Source organism: Diadema antillarum, unplaced genomic scaffold, assembly GCF_040938485.1.
Source record: "Diadema antillarum isolate AM-2024a unplaced genomic scaffold, OU_Dant_1.0 seq00000030_RagTag, whole genome shotgun sequence".
Classification (NCBI taxonomy): domain Eukaryota; kingdom Metazoa; phylum Echinodermata; class Echinoidea; order Diadematoida; family Diadematidae; genus Diadema; species Diadema antillarum.
The window spans coordinates 1,763,075-1,787,059 of NW_027271146.1; the positions used below are offsets into that span (position 1 = coordinate 1,763,075).

The window sequence follows — 23,985 nt, forward strand, 5'->3', positions numbered from 1 at the left end:
GTACTATATCTATACCACATAGAATGTTCTCCATTAATCTGGTCAACCTGTGTACATACACATTAAAACAACCATGCATACACTACATCATACATAAATGTACATAACTACTAGTGTGTACATTTGTGACACCATCCCCCATGGGAAAAAGAAAGCCTTGCCGTAGCAAGGGTTTCTTTTACCTTCACAATTTCTCATTATTATTTACAATGAATGTGAGGTAAAATCCAAGTCAAGCTACAATAATCACATAGGCCCTACTATCACATGCCTTTTGGATAGCTGTATTAATTCCATGTTCTCTTTTCATGGATACTATTTACATTGATATTGCTTGGATTCTCGAAGCTTATACAATCATGTCAAACTGTTTTGCATACATTCATAGATATGCTAAACACATACACTGTAAGTGATATGCCGGTGAAAACTTTTCACCCTTGAATTCTACTGTGCTATCCACTACCTATGTCACACCAACTGACTTTCTGTCATAGCATTCTTTCAGCATGTTGACATGACACATCCTCTGATCTTTGCATCTGTCTGGTGTGCTGATCACATAGTTCACATCATTGAGTTTCTTTTTGACACAGTATGGGCCACTGAACTTGGCTTTCAGTGGTTCACCTTGTATGGGCAGCAGTACAAGAACTTTGTCACCTGGGTTGAAAGTTCGGGCTTTGGCATTTTTGTCTGCCTTTCTCTTCATAGAGTCTTGTGACACTTTCAAGTGTTCCCTAGCTACCTCACAAGCCTTTGAAAGCCTTTCACGAAACTTTGACACGTAGTCAAGTAGGTGGACCTCATCATCCTCCGTCATGAATTTCTCTTTGATGAGCTTCAGTGGGCCCCTAACTTCATGACCGTACACCAACTCAAATGGGCTGAAACCCGTCGACTCATTTGGGGAGTCCCTCGTTGCAAACAGCAGGAAAGGGATGCCCTTATCCCAATCCTCGGGATACTCCTCACAAAATGCCCTAATCATTGTCTTTAGGGTCTGGTGGTAGCGCTCCAACGCACCTTGGGATTGGGGATGATAAGCTGACGACTTCAGCTGCTTCACACCCAAACGATACATCACCTCTTGAAATATGCCTGACATGAAATTTGACCCTTGGTCAGACTGCACTTCCTTGGGCAACCCATACCTAGTGAAAAACTGCACTAGAGCATCTACCACAGTCTTAGCAGTGATATTTCTCAATGGGACAGCCTCTGGAAACCGTGTAGACATATCCATGATTGTCAAGAGGTACTTGTGACCCGACCTAGTCCTAGGCAAAGGTCCAACACAGTCAACTAGAACCCGACTGAATGGTTCTTCAAACGCAGGTATCGGAATCAATGGCGCCGGCTTCACTGAATGCTGTGGTTTACCAGCCACCTGACATGTGTGACAAGTCTTGCAAAACTCAGCCACATCCACATTCAACCCCGGCCAATAGAAATGCCTCATGATCCGATCCTTTGTCTTTCTGACGCCTAAATGGCCGCCAACTGGTAACTCGTGAGCAATCCTCAAGATCTCACCGCGGTAACTAGGAGGGACAACAACTTGACGGACCACCGTCCAATCCTCATCAGCTGGCCTATGGGGAGGTCTCCACTTCCTCATCAAAATGCCATCTTTGACATAATAGCACTCAGGGACCTTTTCAGCCTCAGCCTCAGAACACGCCGTCTGAGACAAGCCTTTCAACTCAGAGTCTGCCTGCTGTGCTTCAACCAAGGAAGACTTGCTAAACAGCCCATCGCTGTTAGCCTCGGAGCCTAATACAGCAACCCCATCATTCAAATCCTTGAAAAAGGTTTCTGCCAACCAAACACCGGAATTCTCCTCCACATCAACAGAATCCGCATCATCTTGAACAGCTCTACGAGCCTGAGACCTAGTCACAACACAATCTGGGAAAATCCCAGGAAACTCCTCCTGCAACTGCTCAGTTTCAGCAACCACCACTGGTTTATCCGAAACAACTGGAGACACAACCACCTTATCCCCAGCCAAGTCATTCCCCAACAAAAAGTCAATGCCTGCCATGGGCAACTCAGGAACAACTCCAACAGTCACAGGACCAGAAACTAGGTCACACTTTAAATCCACTCTATACAGTGGCACTGACATATAACTGCCATCAACAGTCTGAATCAAGACTTTTGCATTCACTGCACTATCTGGTGGAAAAGTCATACCACCATCCACCATCAACGACTGAGAGGCCCCCGTATCCCTCAGGATAACCACTGGCTTACCTGCCTCACCAGAAGTACATGGGGTCACCTCACCATCAAACAAAAAGCTACGATAGCTCTCATCCACCTGCTTCAGCCTATCTTTGAATTTGGGAGATTGACTTTCAATGGCCTGTGTTTCACTGAATGGGACATTGTTTTCAGGTAGGACACTTTTTGACATGACAAATCCCAAGTCCTTCTTTGTTTTGTTTTGCAACTTCCAACACTGTGACTTTACATGCCCTGTCTTGTTACAGTGAAAACATTTGATGACATTTGCACTTGTACTGGACCCTTTGTCAGATTGAGGCTTTGGTGCCGATGAAGTTTCAGAACTCGTGCCTTTTTCAGGACCAGCATTCTTTGGATTGCTCGACTGATTTTTGTCTCTCTTGATTCCAGAGAAATTCCTGAAAGGTGGTCTGTTGTCATTTCTGTGGGTCAGCTCATACTCATCAGCCATCAAGGCTGCTTTATGCAAACTTGTCACTTTGTGATCATCCAAATGTGACCTCACACTGAAAGCAACACTCTTTTTGAATTCTTCCAAGAGAACAACCTCACGTAGGTTATCAAAGTCCTGATCCACTTTCAGGGATCTGTACCACCTATCAAACATCATTTCTTTTTCACGAGCAAACTCAACATGTGTCTGGCCTGGTCTGCGGTACGAATTTCTGAACTTGTGTCTATATGCCTCTGGCACCAACTCATAAGCATTCAACACTGCTTTCTTGACTGTAGTATAGTCACGTGATTGCTCTTCAGAGAGAGATGAGTACACATCAGCTGCTTTGCCGACAAACACACTTTGAAGGAGCAAGGGCCAAAATTCCTGTGGCCAGTTCAAACTGTTAGCCACCTTCTCAAATGACACAAAATATGCATCAACTCTGTTTTCTTCAAACTTTGGCACCAATCGAATGTTCTTGGCCAAATCAAATTCAGAGGGAGCCCTTTCACGATTTCCAACAGTGTGTGCATGAGTCAATTCCATCTCACGCAATTTCAGTTGTTGCTCCACTTCAAGTTTCTTCATTTCAATTTCTTTCTCCACTTCTCTTCGTTCTCTATCCCTCTCCCTTTCCATTTCTAATCTCATCTTCTCTTTCTCCAGTTCTAATTCCCTCGCCCTTTCTCTCTCCTTCATTTCCAATTTAGCAAGCTCAAGCCGTGTTTGATCTGAAATTTGAGCTCGATCTGGAGTGTCAATTTCTTCTTTGAGCTCCATGTGACCAGCCACTAAGTCAAGAATCTCTGCCTTTCTTGCACCTTGTGGAACATCAACATTCAAATGCTGTGCAATAGCAGTCAAATCACATTTGCGTAACCTTTGCAAATCTTTGAGGGACAAATCTGTCCTCTGAACAAATGCCTGAACATCCATTGTACTGATTGACATTATCACACTGTAATACACACAATATGCAATTCAACAACCAAGTCAACCGGTATTTTGTCTGTACCAATATTCTGGATTCCGGAACGTTCCAAATTCTACGTTTTGGCTTAAATTCACTTCCCGGACAAGCCCCCAATTTTGTTACGACCAAAATCACTCTGAGAATGATCGCACAAAAGAAACAATCAACTGATGTTCAGGCGGTTTATTAACAGTGATATTGTGGGTACAGACTGGTAATCGGCGTCACATCAATACAACAATGATCAATAGAAACAGTTATAAATCGGTAGTGGAATCACTTACACGTATTAAATAATCCTTTGAAAGTGTCCAAATACGATGTTCGATGCACAGACGAATGATCCTTGACGCAACGATGAATGATTCCTCCGACGTAACTCCAGAGGTACAGGTTACGATAGTCCACGGTATAGATCCGGGGTAAAATCCACGATATACGTCCACGGCGAAACGTGCAGAGTCCAAATGTTGTGACTACCACGTCCAGTTGATGCGTTGAATGATGATTCACTTAATATTGTCCAGCTAGGAATCCAGCCCGTCACAGCTTTTCCGTAGCAACGTCCATTGACATAAAAATGGTGTCTATCCCCAATGAAGGCAAATTAATTCTCTGCAGGCAAAATGTCTCCCAGGCCTTATCTCCACAAACATAACAGGTCAGCAGGTAACACAGGACTGACTATAACAAGTCGCTTCAGAGCCAGAAGTGACGTAACTCTCAGAGCAGAGGTGTTGGGTACTCTGCCTACTGCAGAATTTCTCTAGCTTATATACTATCTATTCACCCCTTCTAGCACATTCTATAACTCTCTCCAACCTACTAGCCAGTCTAAGTTCCAGGAAACCTGGATGACTCACTGCCTAACTATGTACAAAACATCACTGCCAAGAATAACTACCAATCACATTGGGCTACAGGGACAGTGCCTCACTCAGCCAAATATGTTAGCACTTCCCAGAACTTTCTGGAATGGGTGAAATCACTCTAGATTGAGTGAGCTATAATGTATTTCCTATTACATGCATGTACTGTATAGCTACATTGTATACCACCTAGAAAATTCTCCACTTATCTGGTCAGCCTGTATGTACTATATCTATACCACATAGAATGTTCTCCATTAATCTGGTCAACCTGTGTACATACACATTAAAACAACCATGCATACACTACATCATACATAAATGTACATAACTACTAGTGTGTACATTTGTGACAATATACATAACATTTTGGTCTTACATATTGTATGCGTGTATAGCTTTTACTTCAAGCACACAGTCAAGTATCTGTACGAGTTCACGAATCTAGGCCAGCATATATGGATTCCTGATATATTACAAAATATGTCATGCTTTTTCATCATTTGCTTTTGCAATCAAAATCAACATCATCATGCTCGTAACCGAAAGTTTTATACCATAAATTGCCACGATATCAACGGCTACCAGCAGATCCATGTGTAACTACATGATTCCATCCTAGCTGAGGTGAGGGGTGGGTGTGTCTGTCTGCATGGTGACAGGTGTGCCCAAATCTACACCACCACACCTCCACCACGCCTCCTATCTCTCCCTCCACATTCAATGATTTGCAAAAAAGAGGCAGGGTGAGAGATGAAAGCTTTCACACCACATCATCTACAGACATGCCAAATATAGCTTCCTTTTATTTCCCCCTCCCTCTTCTCCCCCTCTCCCTCCCCCCTCTCCCTCTTCTGCTCCCTCCCCCCCCCCCCCCCCCCCTCCTTCAGGACTAATGATACAGACAGGCAATTTTCAATGTAGTTTGGTGGTACCAGCAGCTTGTTGTATACAGGCTTGGCATAACACAGACACTGTCTGAACAATGCAAGACTTCCCTAAACCATGGTTGGTTCAAAATACCCCGAGTGATACTCAGGATGACTTTATATTCATGTGCAATAGTTCTATATTTCTCACATCCTTTCATGAAAACATAATCATTTAATGCAGATCACATCTTGCAATCCTCTTCATGTATACTTTGAGCATAAATAACTTGACTCGACGGATATAACAACTGAATGTTGCACTGAGTATATGAATGAATTGGTGAGGTTCTAAGTATTTCAAGAAAATATATAATAAAATCATTTTTTTTTTCTTCCAAAACACACAGATATGAGTCAATGTGATAAGCAACTTAAAGTATGCGTAACAATTCGTAAATACACATATATTTCCACAAAAATGAAAAAGAAACACCCCCCCCACACAAAAAATTGTATTTGAAGGCAGAAGTATTCCAGAAAAATAAGAAAATGACAGGACCTCACTTGTGCCACTTTCAGAGATTTCTTCAGTTTTTGCAAAAGATTAGTTTCAACAATAGAATGAACATGTTTTTAAAGATGACCAAAAATGCACATATTCAGTATCTAAACAAATGTCAGCAATTCTGAAATGGTATATCCCTTCATAAAAGCATTTTTTTTTTTTCAGATGACCAAATGAACACATTTCCCTGAAGAAACCATTTTTAAAATCCTATTCATCTAGTTTAGTTTTGTGACTGATGAAAGATGGCTGATGCCTCATAAATCACGCTACTTTACAAGTGCTTCCTTGAACAATAATGAGAAAACCCCTCCATAATCGGGCCAAAGCCGGTGATTAAATTGGCAACGCTAATGACAATGGATGCGGTCATGAAACTCCTTATTACATTAGGCTCACGCGACAAAGAAGCTGCCAAGTTTAGCCTTGCTTGCCTGTGATTCCTGAATCCCAGAGAGCTTGTGTAAAGTACAGGCAGCCAGTTTATTGTCCAATTACTGCATATCCTTAAACTCTTACCACTGAAACCTATCTTATCTGATCATGTTTCTCTGACACAGGGTACGACAATTAAAGTTGCATATTTCACTGATGATGTATGTATTGCTATTGTCTTAAATCATCAGCATTTGAAGGGCAAAAGTGAAAATGTTCAAATATCATGAAACATCACTTCTGATATTGATCGAAAGTGCTTAACATCATGTCACATACATGTACATTTTTAGAATGCTACATATGGATATTCTTTACAAAAGACCAAGAGGGGTCAAAGAATATTTCAATATTGTACATTCTTGAGAATTAGCCCCTCAAAAATGTCATGTAATGATCGCTCCATTTAGAGTTACTGGTTTTTCATATTTTGGACTTAACAATATGAAAACACACTATTTGACAACTTTGCGAGTTTGAAAAACCTGTGCTGTGTTGGTCAAGTACCATGCAAAAAAAAAAAAAATGTGTACAGTTCAATGGGAGACTTGTTTGGTGATGACATTATCATATCTTACCTTTTATGTACTTGAGACTAGTATCACCAAATTGCAGAAACATAAGAAATGTTATAATTCCCTTACTTCATAGTTAATGTCCTATTTCAATAAACTTGATGAAAATTTAACCAATCTGTCCATCGGTCTCTTTTTACTCAAACCAACTTAAATTGGAAAAGTTAATAAAACTTGCAGGAAAGGTTTATAATGACACAAGGAACAGATGATTAAATTTTGAGAGTGACCTGGGATTTTCAATAAAGTTTTGAAGGATTTATCATCCTTTGCCTAGGGTCAATGAACTTGGTAGTTCCTCCTGTGGATACTTGAGATTTGCATACACATACTGAGGTGCATGCTCTGCTTGAGGTGCCTCACAGCATGCAATATCAGGAAGCTCATAAGGTGCGTAAACACAAGGTGTCTTTATCGCTGGAAAATTGGGCAATTATCAGCACTGGCAGAGGTCTGCGCTCTCCAAGTGCTTTCCTTGTACGACTTGGGTTAATCTGTTTAAACTGTGCTCTATCAGAAAGGGGGGGGGGGGTGGGGACAAAAACGAAAGTTTTGATTATAGCTCTTCAAAGTTATGAAACTGCTTTCTCTGTATACCAAACAACAACTCTTGGAAAGTCCTGGCACACATGAACACCACCCACGAGTGGCTCAATTGCATACAAGCACTCCTGAAACCAAACACTTATAACTGAATATAATCAAGCATCTTCAGTGTATCAGGCTCTATTCACTTTTTCAAACCATTACAACTTTGGTATGAACAAAATATACTGCATATTAAAGAATTTACATAATTCTTAATAAAATTTGGTGCAAAAAAATCAAAGAAATTATGTTTAATTGATCTCTTAGACTGGCATAGTATCACAACAAAAACAAACAAAATGACTATTTCTTTTAATGCACAGCACCACTTACATACAAATGTAGTTACAAGCATATTTCATATGTGTATGAGATGTATGATAATTCAGTGACAGACGGTTAACAACTATGATATTTATAAAATATATCAAAAAATATCTATATATCAATAAATTCATAGAATATATGAATACTTGCTAAAAAAAAAATGCTGAGAGCACAAATCATACAGCAAATCCCAATAACAAAACATCAACCATGAAGCTTTGATGAAAACAAAAGAACCAACCACAAAGTCTGTCTTTCCTCATTATCTCATATTGAAAAATACCTGAGAACCCCCCCCCCATGTCTGCATTTGTATAGCTACTGAAATCACACATGTATTAGACTGCACCACTACAATGTGGATGTGAGTCTCCTGTGATATAAATGTGACATGAAGCAAGAACTCAACATTATCCAACCTTCAAACTCCCTCCAATCTGAACTTTAGATGTCCCCAAATCTGTAAACTTTCCTTGAACCTTTTCTTAAAATACATTCACCTTCTTTTCAAGTAGAAGAGAGAGAGAGAGCAGGTGCTGCCAAAAAGAATATTGATTTAACCTGCTTGATTACAATAACGGTTTTCCCTCCTAAGTGTCACACAATTTCCAAAACAGGCGTTCCATATTCACTGAGGTCATTCTGCCTCTTATAAATATGAGTTCTCAATACTTTCATAATTTCATCTTGATTGACTCACATTAAAGAGCACAATATCTACAATGTACACTGTATCTGCTGAGTGCTGCATTCATTATAGACTACAGTGACAGGTTGGCTCATTCATGTTATCTCTCGTTTTTCATTTTTCCTTTTGTCTTTTCCCTTTGCACTAAGAAACATTGTATTAAGCGAATTACAAATGTAATGTCTTATTGTTATTATTATTATTATTATCATTATTATTATCATTATTATTATTATTATTAGTAGTAGTAGTAGTAGTGGTAGTGGTAGTAGTAGTAGTAGTAGTAGTAGTAGTAGTAGTAGTAGTAGTAGTAGTAGTAGTAGTAGTAGTAGTAGTAGTCCAAAATACTTTCATATATTCAAATTAATGAATTCTTGCATCGAGTTGTTTTCATTGCAACTTATTGACATATTGCCCTACAGTGTACATTGACCTAAATAAGGACCAATTATTTGTTGGTTCAGTAATAGTCACAATAAAAAACAAGAACAAAACATGGGCACACACACTCGGGCTGGGTTAGAACCAACAAACTCGTGATTACTGAACAAGCATCTAATCCAATGGGCCATCCAGCTCCGCCCGACAGCCCTTGCTGGTTTTTATCCATGCAGCGGGTACTGTGCATTTATTCAAATTAGTGAATTCTGGCTGTCAGGCTGATCTCAGTGGTCCAGTGGATATGGTGCCTGTTTGGTAGTCAGGAGACCATTGGTCCAAATCCAGTCTGAGTATGTGTGCCCATGATTTCTTTATCGTGGTTACTACTGAAACAACAAATAATTGGTGCTTATTTACATCAAAATGTAGGGCAATTTGTCATCAGTTGCAACAGTCATATGGCTTTTTCACAGACCAAACTTTGGCAAAACCACTAATGTATGTGATAAAAATTCAACAGAATACATACGAATATGAATTTTTCCCTGGTGGTAAAAAATGTGGAGAGAATAGCAGGAAGTAAGGGGACAGTTTGCTTTGCCTATTCTGATTTTGTCCTATCAAACCATGATGAATGAGGAAGCATTAAAGGGAGTTATCAAATCAGGGTAATAGAAGTCCCTCTCAGTGGTGATGGCAGTGGTGGTCATGGTGGGGGTGAGTGAGGAGTGCTTGAAGTGATTTCAAAAGTCCTGAGCCTGGTCAAGAATCAGTAGGGATATTTACACTACCAAATACCGAAAAAGGCAAAAAAGAAAAAAAAATCAAGAGTTTTCAATGTACCTTTCACACTGCTGGAGAAAAACAAAACCCATAAATTTTTCTTGTTTTGGCAGGAAATGTGCATATGTGAGATAAACCAGACTATTTGGGGTGTTTGGTAAGTAGTGCACAAGCCCAAATTGAGTGTCGGCAGGCTGGCAGGAGATCCGCTCCATGAGTGTGACCTAACCCCCCCCCCCCCCTCCCCCCAACAAAAAACAAACAAACAAAAAACAAAAACAAAAACTGGTGAGCCATAGAGTGAACATTTAAATTGGCAAAAAAACTGGAATAAAAATACGTGTATATAGTTTGAAAACACTTCACGGCTGAGAAGGGTTGTTTTTATTCCGGTTTTTCAGTCATATACAGGTAATTTGTTGCAAAACAACTTCTGATGGAAAAACTGGAATGTGCACAAAATATGGTTATTCGGTGGCAGTATAAAAGCCCCAAGTATCTGTTCATGTACCAACCAGTTCACTTAGCTGAGAAATAAGGACAGCTGAGGATGAAGCCTTGAGGTGAACTCTCGGCCTATGACCTACATTTTAATGACCAAAACCAATATACTACCACATCTTAAAAACATACGGTAGTTAATGACCTCAAGCTCTGGAGCTAATGTTACCTTGCAGTGCAGGTGGTGGACCCTCAACAAGTGCTCCACCCAGGCCCACATGTTACTGGCAAAGCCCTCCCGAAGCCTGCCTAGATTCCACAGCTCTATCAGCTGGTCCTGAGATAACGTTGGCTCTCGGCTGCACGAGCGAAACCTAACCCTCGGTGCGTACCCCGCTCCCTTCCTGACCCCGACGGAACCATTGCGGGCCATCGCCTCCAGGACTGGGGCGGGCCTCCTGGTCTTCATGGACTGGGAGCGAGGCAGGTAGCTCCTGTGAAGCTTGGTTGCCATGGCAATTTTATTCCTTTGTAAATCACCACCAAAGTTATAAGGAGTGGAGTTAGAAGATGATGTGCTATATGCTAGACGTTCTCTGTGACGTGTGTTTTGAAATGTGCCTTGACCTGGGTTGCTAGGATTTTTTTCACTTGTCAAAACACTTCCTTATCTTCGTTGCATCGTGTGACAACAACTAGATTTGTAGATTGATTCCAAATGGTAAAAGAGGACCAAAAGTCGCAATGAACTTGACATGGACCCTGGCCGGCATCGCTCTCTTGCGTGTGTATCCTTCCTGCTGAGAGTGCTTGAGTGGAAGAGAGAGAGAAAGCCAAACAAACGGCAGTTTACCATCGGACACTCCACGAAATTGACACCAATACGACTTTGAGTGCAGTCACTTGGAATTTCCTCTCGCGTTGCATCCCAGTTTGACACCTCTGTCGAATGCACTGGCTTTGTGGTCTGGGGAGGGAAGCTGAGACACGGAGCTACGTATTGACTCACCCTGCAGGAATAGATTTGTCACTTTGTGTCTCTGAGCTCACTCTCCTAAGCCTACATCAGCCGAGGAGTAGGCAATGATCGTCACAGCCTATGAAACCATCACCTCCAATCGCTGTCATACGTAGATCACTTTCGCCACTGTTGTTCTCTCATCACAGCTGTCCAACCAACAGAGGTCGGGCCTCCCTTTAGCGGTTCACATCCAAATCACTCAGGTACGGCAAATCGTAGCCAGAGCCAGCATCCAGGAAATGAGGTGCTACACTTTAGCTAAACCTCACTAGCCAAAACACAAATAATCATGAATTATGGAAAACATACAGGACCACAGTAAAGATACGCTTTTCCTGAATTGTGCTTAAGAGACAACACCAATACCCTCTTCCTGACCTGGAAACCATCTCCAGAGGACAGGTTCTAATACATCCAGGAAACGGTGTAAATTACTGACACTCATTCCTCTTCTGGATATATCCTTCTCCAAAACACTTCAAACAGCAAATTATTCCAAGTATTTGTCGATTCATAAACATATAATGAGTTGGTATTTGAACACTGCGTATTGTGTTTCAGAAATCATTTTTCATATTATACACTGCACAAACATTTCTATCATATCTTTTTTCCTGATAAGGTTGCATCCAATGGTAATTATTCCTGATAGATCCAGTAGAAATGTTTTAATTTCCAATGCAATGTTATATACCACTCTGTCTCCTCTGTCAAATCAGGATGATGTCACCATGAATTTCAGCCTGAACTACTCATAGGACATTGCAGCAACAGCTACATGCTTGTATCTCCATATTTTTCACAAATTCACACTACAGTCTGGCTGCTCTAACTTGCTTGACACAATTTTGGATAGCTCAACAGCATAAGACGTCACGTCATATCCAACAAGTGTTCTTGTCTGCTGGCAAATCCAAGCTGATAGTCTTTTTTCCCCCCTTTTCTTTTTACAAAGATGGCTGCAGCTCGATCTGAGACAAAAATAGCTCTGGAGGGAGAATCCTTGCCAAGGATGTTAAACTCTGGAGAAACTGGGCACAGACGGTCCCCCGGAGAGAGAACGCAACTCCAGAAAGTTTGGTGGAAAGCGGCTCTGATCGGACGACAGGGAGGACTGATGACTAAACGTCTGCAAGACCCCAGCAACAAGTAATTCTTCGTAAGACATCAGAGTAAGACACTGAACAGCGAACAACTTCAATCACTTGAACGTGAGATTTCATGCACCTGTACGAAAGTCAGATCCATGCAATCAAATTAACATTCTCGGTGAAGACAACATCAAAACAGAAATCACTGCCAAGGCCACTTTGGCAGCAATATGTAATCTTTCCGGGAAAGCGTCAACAAATGTAGTGAAGAAAGAGTCATGGCTGGGGGCAATCGTCACGCATGTGGTGGAATCGCGTAATCCATTGCGTCACAGCAGTGATAAGAATGGCACGAAAAACATGTATGTTCTCCGAAACACGGTAAGAGTGCCAGCACATAATGCGGCCTGTCCCATCAACTGCACAGGCTGTAATCAAACCGTAGCTTCCAGATCGGCAGGGTTTTGTGCTTCATGTCGCAAAGCGTTGAAGTGGCACGGCGACTCTCCAATAAGGGGGGGGGGGGGGGAAGAGTCATTGTGAAGAACAACTGTATCGGTGAGCGGCTGCTGGCTGGCTAGAGTGGCTCGTTGAGAAAGTGAGGGAAAAGGAGAGAGCTATATTACATCCTGTGTGTGTTGTTTAGTCATGTTGTTTCACCTCAGACCTGACGAAAGCAGGACATACTTAAGGGGGGGGGGGGGGGGTAGAAGAGGGTTAGGCATAGCTTGGGATTTTGTGGGTTGGCATATACACTCCCTCTCTGTAAATCAATACTGACGTCCCAGTCACAAACAAAAAATGAAAAAAAAACAGGACCAGAAGGTACTTCGCCAGAAGTCATACAAAAGGGCTACCCTCACTTTTTTTTTTCTTTTTGTTAATAGAAAAAAAAATCCTTCCAAATTTATACACATGTACTGTCTGTAAATCAAGGAGATAATTCATGGCAAGCTACATATGTACATCACAAAAACCTGGTACATTTTTCATTCCTGATATGCATGACAATAAGACCCTGCAAATGTACTGCTTGCTGTTTGCATTTATCCTGTTGAGAGCTGATGTATTTCTTGGCTGGTGGCACTTGTTGCCAAATGTGATAAATTTACTTATTATTCTGAGAATTTTACACTACTTTTGAAATACACTCTCTTTTCATAAATCATGAAATATTTGTAAACCTGACAGATACAATATAAGCTGCTTTTAAAACATAATTGCATTTGTTTCTACACTTACCAACTTGTTCCTTGAAGAGCTTTAGGCTCATCATTAGTTGGCATCTACTAATTACCTTTAATTACCTTTCACCTTTATAAAGCACATCATTAGCAAGTAATAGATATTTTGGGGAGCCCTCAAAAAAAAAGAGGAAGAAAAGATGAGTTATGAAGAAGCAGTGAAGAACTCGGTATCTCAAAATGACACCAGATATGAGAATATCACAGTGAGATTTTAGCTCAAGCGATTCACAGATTTAGGTCTACTCTTTGGCACCCTGAGGCTCTTACTACATGCCACCATCACTTGCTGGCAGAAGCAGTAAGTTTTTTCCCATTTTGCAAGAATTTGGATTTTAAATGACCATTGTTTCTTTTTTCAAGAGAGTAACTCTCACAGAAGAGTGTCACAAGAATGATATGAACCAGACAAAGAAACATTCTATGTACACATCTTCATTTTACACCCTTTACAAACAGCCAGCCACATTAGTACTACATACATAAACACACATGTTGTAGATATGTATGTGTACATATACAGTGGATATGCACATCCCATGCATACAAACATACATAAAACATATTGTCAGACACAGGCAGACATACAAATACACATACACACCCCCAAAATATAGAGAAAAGACAGTTGTGGGTGATTCAGCGATTATTGGGGGTGGAGGTGCAGGAGGGGAATTTGCCTGCATAGAGGTCAGGCACTTAAAGGAAACCAAAACCCAAAGAGCAATGTGATTTGAGTGAAAGCAGCAACATTAGTCGAACACATCAGGGAAAGTTTGAGGAAAATCAGACAATCAATGCAAAAGTTATTAATTTTGAAAGTTTTGGTGTTGTTATGACTGGATAAGGAGACTACTAGAGTTCATGACATCATGCGTGGACAATAATATAAAGAAAATATAAAGAGAATTCCATAGAAATTCATTTTTCATAAAAATTCACACATTCCATCAACTTGATACTGACATATGTTAAGGGTAGTAATTATTTCTTCTGCTTTCTGAAAGCGGTTAGTGAAGTGCTCTTTCATTATGCTAGAAAAGTGAAAGCATGTTGAATTTTCTTTTGATTATTCTTTACAGTGTTGTCCACAAATGATGTCATAAACTCAAGTAGTCTCCTTATCCAGTAGTTCCAACACCAAAATTTTTAATATTCATAACTTTTGCATTGATTGTCCGATTTTCCTCAAACTTTCACTGATGTGCTCTACTAATGTTGCTGCTTTCACTCAATCCATATTTCTCTTTGGGTTTTGGTCTCCTTTAACACTATTTTGTCATCATTTTAAGTATCTGAGGCATCACCCATCTATCTTTACAAAGAAAGACTTCTCTGCACACATACATGATACTGTAAAACCATAATGTAAAAGACAATGAATACGCGGTATGAAAATTTCGCGAATTTGGGCTGACGACCTTTCTTGCGTCATGAAATTTTCGCGAATTGCCACTGCCGTCCAAAGCATATTATGTAGGCAATTAATTTCGCGAATGTTGGCATTCGCGAAATTGGCGAAATTAAAATGCACGCAAACAATCCTCGTTTTACAGTATACATTTGCAACTTTTGTGAATTGCAGGCTACATCATTTTTTTGCAGCATGAAACTTTCACAAATAGCCACTGGCATTCAATGCATTGTGTAGACAAAAACTTACTGCATGCATTTTACTTTCGCAAATCTTGGCTTCTCACAACATTTTTGAAAGTTTCATGCATGCAAAAATTTCTTGTTTACAGGATTACATTTGATAGAGAATATTCTTCCTTCTTCATGAGAGAAAACAAACGGACCTTGAAGTTGAAACATCATGAGTATTTGTTTGCTAGGGAGATATTATCAGCAGAGGCATTGGGGACCAAGTCTATTGAGAACATCTAGATGTTGCTCAAGTAGGGATGACTGCATTCTGGCCTTGAATGAAAGGGTGAAAAAAATCACATGGCCTGTCATCACTAACTGCATGAAATCAGAGGCAGGGCCTCTAAAGAGGTGCCTCAGAAAATTCTCAAGAAAGTCAACTGATTGCAGAGATGGGGGTGATTTTCGCTGGAACATGAACAGCCTTGGGTCTTGACATGAGTCTGTCTTACTGCGTGGGTTAGACTCTCCGTACAGCACCTTCATGGCAGGTCACAGTTTGGATGCACACTGGACTTCCCTCATCTACCATACAACAGGCTGGCAGATCACATCTCTGCTTACCAAAATAATAATGTTTGTCTATCATACACAAGACTTTTACTGCCAATTACTTTTAATTACTTTTGATTAAAATGAAATGGTAACCATAATTCATTACAACTTTCTCGCAAAGAGTCTGCTATTTTTAAAAATTTCTAATGGTAATACCTGGTCCAAAAGACCATGGAAATTTGTTCTGAATGATCATCCAAGCAATTTCCTACCGTCAGCTTTGAAAGATAAGAATGAAACAAAAGAAAACGCTTCAAAAAATCTCAAAAAATTTGATGTCTTCTCAAAAGTAATGAAAAGGAAGCAAATTGAACTGAATAGAATTTAAAAGGAAAGGGCTATGGAGAACAATATACACTATAGTATGATTTAAAGATTACTCTTGGCACTCAGACACAAACAGTATATTACCAATATCATTCTTACTTTAGATAAGGGTAGCTTTTCTTTGAACCCCTTGTCCTGACTAACTTTGATACGAAGTGATTTCTTCTTTGTGATTGCCACAAATTACAAGGAAAATGTTGCAACGTATTTAGGGATGGGTTTCCCCACTCTACACAAGATCTGACACAGACATTACACAAACTCTCTACATCTCTATCAGTGATAGCGTACAGGTAAAAAGCTATAAAGGCTTTAATCAGACACTTCCACAAAACTTGCACATTGCGTCTGAGCGAATACACTCCCCCCCCCCCCCCCCAATTAAAAAAAAAAAAAATCCAACAGGTGTGATAAAGTTACAAGATGGCATCAGCTGGCTGCAAGGAGACTGAAACAAGAGCCGCTCTAGAGGAAATCATCCATATTGGAGGGCTGGTCGCTTGTGCTACGGAGAGACACCACACTGTCTGATGGGGGTAATTAGTCTGCACAAACAGGCTCAACTGTTTTGGGTCTGCTTGTTTGTCCTCTCTATGTATGTATGTATGTCTGTGTGGGCTCAATACTTACTTTTTCCTCTGGGGGCCCTTTCATGCCACTAAATCTTTGAATATGATATTTTTGTGGCCAGAAAAAGAAATGTGGTGGCCTGAAATAAAAGGAAATATGACATTTAACTTTGAATGTTACATGCCTGAGTGGGTCATCAAAAGATAGCCTTTTTTTTAAAATTTGGTGGCCCGACAACAACTCTAAGTGGGCCAGGGCCACTGCTTATGTCGTGACCTGGTGTGTGTGCTTGTTTGTCTTTCAGAAAAGCAGCAGAGGCTGATGTGATGACCTCACCGAGATCTCTGAGTCAGGTTGATAGCAAACAAAACATTTAAATCCCACACACACACACACACACACACATGCACATAACATGATTATCTACATGCCTTCCAATGTGACATCATGCATTCATCACCTATACCAGGTATCAATCTCACCTACCAAGACACAGTTTGCATAGATCTGTAAATTTCTGTCTACTGCCCTCTATCTCTTCTACTTTTCTTTCTTGTTTCGTCTTCTTTCTCTATCTCTTTCTGTTTTCTCAATGTCTCTACTACAATGTAAAAGTATTCTCAGTTCACCCTTCCTTTTTTTCTACACTGTTGAAGCTGCCAACTATCACAAAATGTTACAACATTCATGCCAGTTTCCATGGTAACCAGCACTGCTCCCGCTAGCAGCACATGACACCTTGGGGGCTTGCTAGGGAGAAATTAAATTTGTGCCAGCATCATATCATGTTGGACTATAGAAAAAAAGCACACTGATGACATGTTGGCAAGGAAGGAAAAAGTGACATATGACAGTGCAAGTTAATCATACAAGATCATCTGGTGCAAAGCTGCTTATAATATATTTAAACCATTCCATACTGAATTTTGAAACCCCCATAGACTTAATACACAGGCCACCAGGTTACTGTACAAATTGGGTTAAAAAGAAGGAGAACTATGTTTTATTGCCCTGGGTGTACTATGCAGCATAATTGTCACATTAAGGATGTGTACAATGCTACATTCACCATATAACAATGAAGTCTCAAGCACCAACTGGTTACTCAAGTTTTAAAAATGCACTCTCCATTTACAGTTTCCACATCATTCATTCAAGTCATTCAGACTAGTTTCCTGAGCATGAAATATTTCTTGCTAGTATACTCAAAATATAACATACCCTAGTTGAAGCAAATACATACAATCATAAATAGAAGTATTTCAACAACTACATAATATAGGTGGTATACTATTTTGATATAACAAAGGCAGTCAATTAGTACTTCAAATGGTTCAGGCCAATACGATGTATTTCCTGTGATGCCGATTGTAACACCCAAAATTAATCATTCCAAAACTATTACATCCGCACAGATCTCGCAGATTCCCCAGACAGCCCGGCTGGATTATCCGCTCCAATACGATGAGAGTAGCTGCCACAACGGGACAGGGTTGCGATGAACACCTTTAAGGTGCTTTGGCTCCATCTCAGAGACGATTATCCTCACATCCCTCCTGAGACGAGTGACGTAAGATGACCAATTTCCTCCCATGACTGAAACTTGCAACTTCCCCGAATGTTCCCTCGACCCACACAATCTTGCTTTCTTTCTCTGTTTGTCTCCTGTCTCGTTCTTTCTTCCCTTGAACTGTTCTATTGTCCTTCATCCATGTTCTTTCTTTCCACTATTCCCCGATTCTTGTCTCATCTACCTTTTCTTTTCTCTCTCCTCTTCAAGAGATCGTAGTTTTGGTCGAGACCTAACCTCAGGTTTATAAAATTTTTTTGGTGAGATAATGAGAAACCCCTTATGAAATATGAAAGAGCATGTAATTCCAAGAAGGATTCAGCATTTATTTGATGAAAATTGGCCTTGAAATGGCCGAGATATCCAAAAAAGCAATCCTAATAAACTTGACAGGCTACAACTTTTATTAGGATCTCTTTGTTTTACCCTGTTTTTTGATATCTCAGTCGTTTCAAAACTGATTTTCATCAAACAAACTTTGGATTCCCCCCTTAGAATTGTATGCTCTTTAACATTTCATAGAGTGGTTTCTAAATATCTTGCAAAACGTTACAAGCTGAATTCTCACCTCAGCCAGTACTGTACTGTCCCTTTAATGCATTAGCCTCCTTCTTGCCTTCCTTCCAGTGGTCAGTTTCACGTCTCATCTGAATATCTTTCATTTCTTACCTTCACCTTACTGTCCATATTGATATCCAAACAGAAACACTATCCTAGATGCCTTCTCTCTTTATCATTTAGTGGTTTATCATTTCTAATCTGCTTCTTTCCTTCTTCCCTTTATGACTCTTTCATACTGTAATGTAAGAAATATTCGCGCCATGACATTTTCTCAAATCGGAGCTGACAGCCTTTTATGCGGCATGAAATTTTTGCAAATTGCCACTGGCATCCAACACATTAATGCACGCGAAAGTTCTTGCCTACACTATTAGTGTAGACAAGAACTTTTGCATGCATTTTAATTTCGCGAATCTTTGCTCTTACGAAATTTGCAAAATCCAAATTCGCCCAAAAATTTCTGGTTTCACAGTATACAATGTATCTCACAATATATTAAAATTGCTTCTCCTAGTTCATTCACTAACAAAAGAATGCCAGTTTCTTTTCATTATTTGTAGTCTTACATCCAGCCTCTCTCTCTCCACCTCTTTTCACTTTGACACTATCACAACATGCACAAGCTCCTTGATAGCATTTGTCATTTTGTCATCAGTGCAAGTGTACCAAAAATCCTTTTGGAAAATATTGATCCCTGTTCTCCATCCTTCACTCTGTATCACTCCTCACAGTTTTCCTCCTTTCATGGGAGAATCGTATGAAAGTACAAGAAGGACTGCCAAATCAATTTCTCTCACTTTGCCCCTGGAGTCTCTCTCCCTCTCTCCTCATTCAAAGTCGATTCATTCTACCACTCATCGCCATGACTCACCCGTGACATCACCAAAAGACCCATCTCAACTTCTCTCTTCTACAATTTTCTCTCCATGATCACTGGCCTCTCTTATCTTCATTGCGTCATTCTCAGGTCCCCTGGGTATCTCTTGGGTCATCTATCCAATTATTCCCCATCTACGTCTGCCGTTGCTTTACACTCTTAGTCACTGCCAAGGAATCACAAGCCTGAAGTTGAAAACAACCTCAGTCTTTTAGGACCCAGGCTTATTTCATTCATAAAGCAGTTAACCCTTTGAGGACCGACTGCAACACGGGCTGCAACATGGGCTACAACAGGCTGCGACACGGCATACAACACGCATGTCCCATTGACACTTGCTCGAGTATACTCAGGACTCATCCTCAATGGGTAAACAGTTTCTAGTAGCTTCAGTTACCGTGGTAGCACCTGAAAAATACCAAACCGATCTAGTGCAAATATGTCAGTTGTCACCACGGTAACCATAATCATCATACCTTGCAGTGATTGCAAAACTCTTTACAAGATGGGGCACTGGTACATTGGTGACATATAAAGAAAAGTATCAGAGAAGAAGTACTCTGCGGTAATGAAAATCTTTTGACAGCTGAAACCTTTCATTTGAATCGAGGTGGTAGCAGAAATTGACAGGCTGTAATCAGTGGAAAGTCATTACTGCGATCATGAAAATAATGTTTACGTAATGTTACCTTCTGTTTTCTTTCTATCCTCTTTTCCTTCTATCCCTTTTATACTCTTCTCTCACACACTCTCTTTCTTTCTAACTAGTTTTCTCTGTCTTTAATCATCTACCTATCCATTATATGCCTTCACCTGTATCTACCTGCCACCAACCTGCCTGCATACCTACCAACCGATCAATCTATTTATCTCGCCATAAATTCTTCTATGTACCTCAATATTTCCATCCATATTCCTATCTATCCATACATCCAACCTATCTACCAATCCATCTATCTATCCATCTCTTCATTACAACACCAAGCATTACTGTATCCACCAACGCAACTATTTGTCTATCTATTTATTTATCTACATGTATCTATCTATCTATCTATCTATTCATCTATGTACATCTATCTATCTATCTATCTATCTATGATATATCTATCTATCTATCTACCTACCTATCTATAGATCTATCTACCCCAAACCCATCAACCTTCTTTCCCACCAAGGACACGGGTACACATAACCTCGGAATGAGTGGACACTATTTAAATCTGTGTGAATTATTTTTCTGTGTTAATTTAGATTTAGCTGTATTGGTTCAAGCATCACTGTAACATGTCACAAGAAACTACAAACAGGTGCCTCTTGTCAAATAAGTGAAATGAAATGATCCCATCCATTTCTATTTCGATATTATCAACAGTCTGTTGAATATTGAATGCACACACTTCTCACACAGAGCCAACCATGAAGACTTCAATAGCTGGTCAAAGAGGGCGCTTTTCTCTTGACATCCCCCTCTGCATTGAGTGAATTCCCTCTTTCTATCTATCTCTCTTTATTATTTGCCACAGAACAGACAAGTGCATAGGTGCATTTCTGTAGTGCATCAATAATTTGTTTGCTGGAAGCACATGTACATGTTTGTGCAATTGTAGAACTTAAAATCATTTCAAAACCTCATGTAAAAGGATTTGAAAAATGTTAACCAGAGTCAACAGTTATTATAGAATTAAATGGTCAATCTCCCCTGTACTGTGAGGTACATCATCAAGGATTTAGCAAGAAATACATGCACCTTTAAAACATTTCACTGATCACCTACATGATGGTACAAGTGTACCATCTCCTCTCAACCATTCAGCGAAAATGAAATTTTATTCGAAAAAGTACTGCACCTCCAGCTGCACATTGTGAAGAAAGGCAAGTTTTTATTCAAATCTATCTTCAATCTCCCATTGTTTCTCTCTTCCCGTTGTCTTTAGACAGTTCAAATGAGAAAAATATCCACAACCTCATCACCAGTCTCCTAAATGAATCTAACAAGCAATCTCAATCATGTCAATTGATGGATCTTGTTCTTTGTTTATTTCCGCTTTTTTCTTTGCATCAATGGATATCACTTGCCTGTCTTTAACCCATTGAGGACGGACTGATTTTGCCACAACAGTGAACTAACATTTCCCATTGACATCTGCCTGACTAAACTCAGGAATTGTCCTCAACGGGTTAAAGGATAGAAGACCAATCTCATAAAGTACAAGAAATTTCATGTCCAATGGAATCAATTTCTACCTTTCCACTTTCCTTGAAATGACATCCAACTCATTTCCTCTCAAATATGCACTCACTATTAAACTCCAATCATTCCCAACTCACAAGTACAAGGGTGTGTACTTTCTTCTCGCATCCAACAGGTCCAGCAATATGTTCTGTTCTTTGAAATGTGATAGTCTTCAATGTTCGAACTCATATCATACATATCATTCTTTTTTATCATGAATAATAATGATTGAAATGAAAAAAACCCAGCAGATTCAAGCATCACAATTTTTTCTAACTTCACTTCTTTTTTTTTTCTTCTTCTTTTTTTTTTTGGGGGGGGGGGGAGATGACATTCTCCACTCACAACCTTCCCATCATTCTTTGCTCACCATCTGTAGATTTGCCACTTCCTTCTCCAGATCCAAGAGGCCTCCTGGCGTCGTCTGCTCGTTGAGGTGTGCTGCCAGCTCAGTCAGTTTGGGTTTGTTGACCTGGGCATACATGGGTTCACTCTCCTCTTGGGTTGTACCATTCTCAGCTGGAGGGGGGTTCTGAAAGTTGGGGAGATCAAATTTAGAAAGTTAACTTTTAGCTACCATCTTAGGACAATACCTTCTATTCACCCAAATATACAACTGTAGACCAAGTATGTATCACAATTATGGCATCTTAAAAGGAAATGAAAATGAATAAAAAGACTTGAACTGCTTTAAAGAAATCAAGACTTCCCACTTAGAAAGTCTACAGTAAACAATTGTTTTGAAAAATGACTTTTAATCTTTAATGTGATTAATTGATTGGATGACTCATTACTTTAAGCAACAATGGACTTGTGTCCCCTTACAGTCTAGATAGTCTACTGTAACCAAAACACACCCCCCAAAAAAAAAAATAAAATAAAATAAATAAATAAAATAAAATAAATAAATAAATAAATAAATAAATAAATAAATTTAAAAAAAACATTAAAAAAAAACATAAAAATATGAAACCATATAGATTCACTGTAAGTTTTGAAAATCTAAGATAGAGGGGTAAATTTAGTCAGGGCATCGAGTGAATTACAGAGTGGTTGTACAAACTTTCACATTTTAGCTCAGATGAAAACTGAACTTAATCCAGTCATTCATAATCATGTTTTATCAACCTACTGTACATGGGATTATGCATTTGATTTCAATTGAACACAGACTTCCATTACTGCTGTGGTCCAGTCCAACCTGTCATGTGATAATATGACACTCTCAGTGAATTAAAAGGCTGTAGAAAAGCGAATTCTACCCCAATATCAGGCATAAATGCAGCCCAGTCCTCCACTTTCCTGTTTGAGAAAGTTGCAAGGGTTAAAGAAGCCTGACAAAAAAAGTGCATGTTTCACCTTTTCAACTCAATTCATCACTTGCGATTGATTTTCACTATCACAAACACTGAGGTCATAATCAAAGAAAAAAAAATGTACAGTAGTTACTGTCAGCAAGCAGTTCTTATGCTTCATTGTTCTGAAAGGCAGAAGATGCACTATTGTCTCTTTCATTGATCACAACTGTGTTGGCTAAGAGTTCTACAAGCCGTGAGTTGGTATCAATCCCATTTGAAGACACCACAAAGCAGCACAGAATTAAAGTCATGTTTAATGTATCTGCCATATACTTCACTGGGTTTTTCATATTTGCAAATTTTGTGAGTTGAGTGTTAACTGCAAATTCAACAAAATGCAGAACTTTTTATCTCTGATGCCAACATGACAGCAATGTGCACTCATACATTTCTCGGTTCATTACTAAACTCCACGATTGCGACTTCAACCACTTATGAAATTGTTGGGAAGTCCCGATCTGCGAAAAATTAGACTTGCCAAAAACATTGTACTATATGGCATATCCTGCAATATGAACTAACAATGGATGAAAACCCAAACATATGATATGCAGTCATGTACAAGGTTTTTATTTTTGCAAATTTCGTGAGTCAGGTGCTATTCACGAAATTAAAAACATGCAAAAAATAATGACTCTGATCCCAATATGAATGTGACAAACACATATACATTTCTCCATTCAGTACAGCCCTTCACGATCGCGAATTTAACCACTTGCAAAATTATCGGAAAGCCCGG

The 23,985-nt window shown here is 39.7% G+C and overlaps 1 protein-coding gene across 1 annotated transcript in view; it reads right to left on the reverse strand.

Moving 5' to 3' along the window:
- LOC139725275 (uncharacterized) overlaps positions 1–23,985 on the reverse strand; it is an 82,423-nt gene that overhangs the window by 28,674 nt on the left and 29,764 nt on the right. The window contains exon 7 of the mRNA XM_071636363.1: positions 22,259–22,420. Coding sequence (XP_071492464.1) covers positions 22,259–22,420 — 162 coding nt within the window. The remainder of the gene's footprint in view (positions 1–22,258; positions 22,421–23,985) is intronic.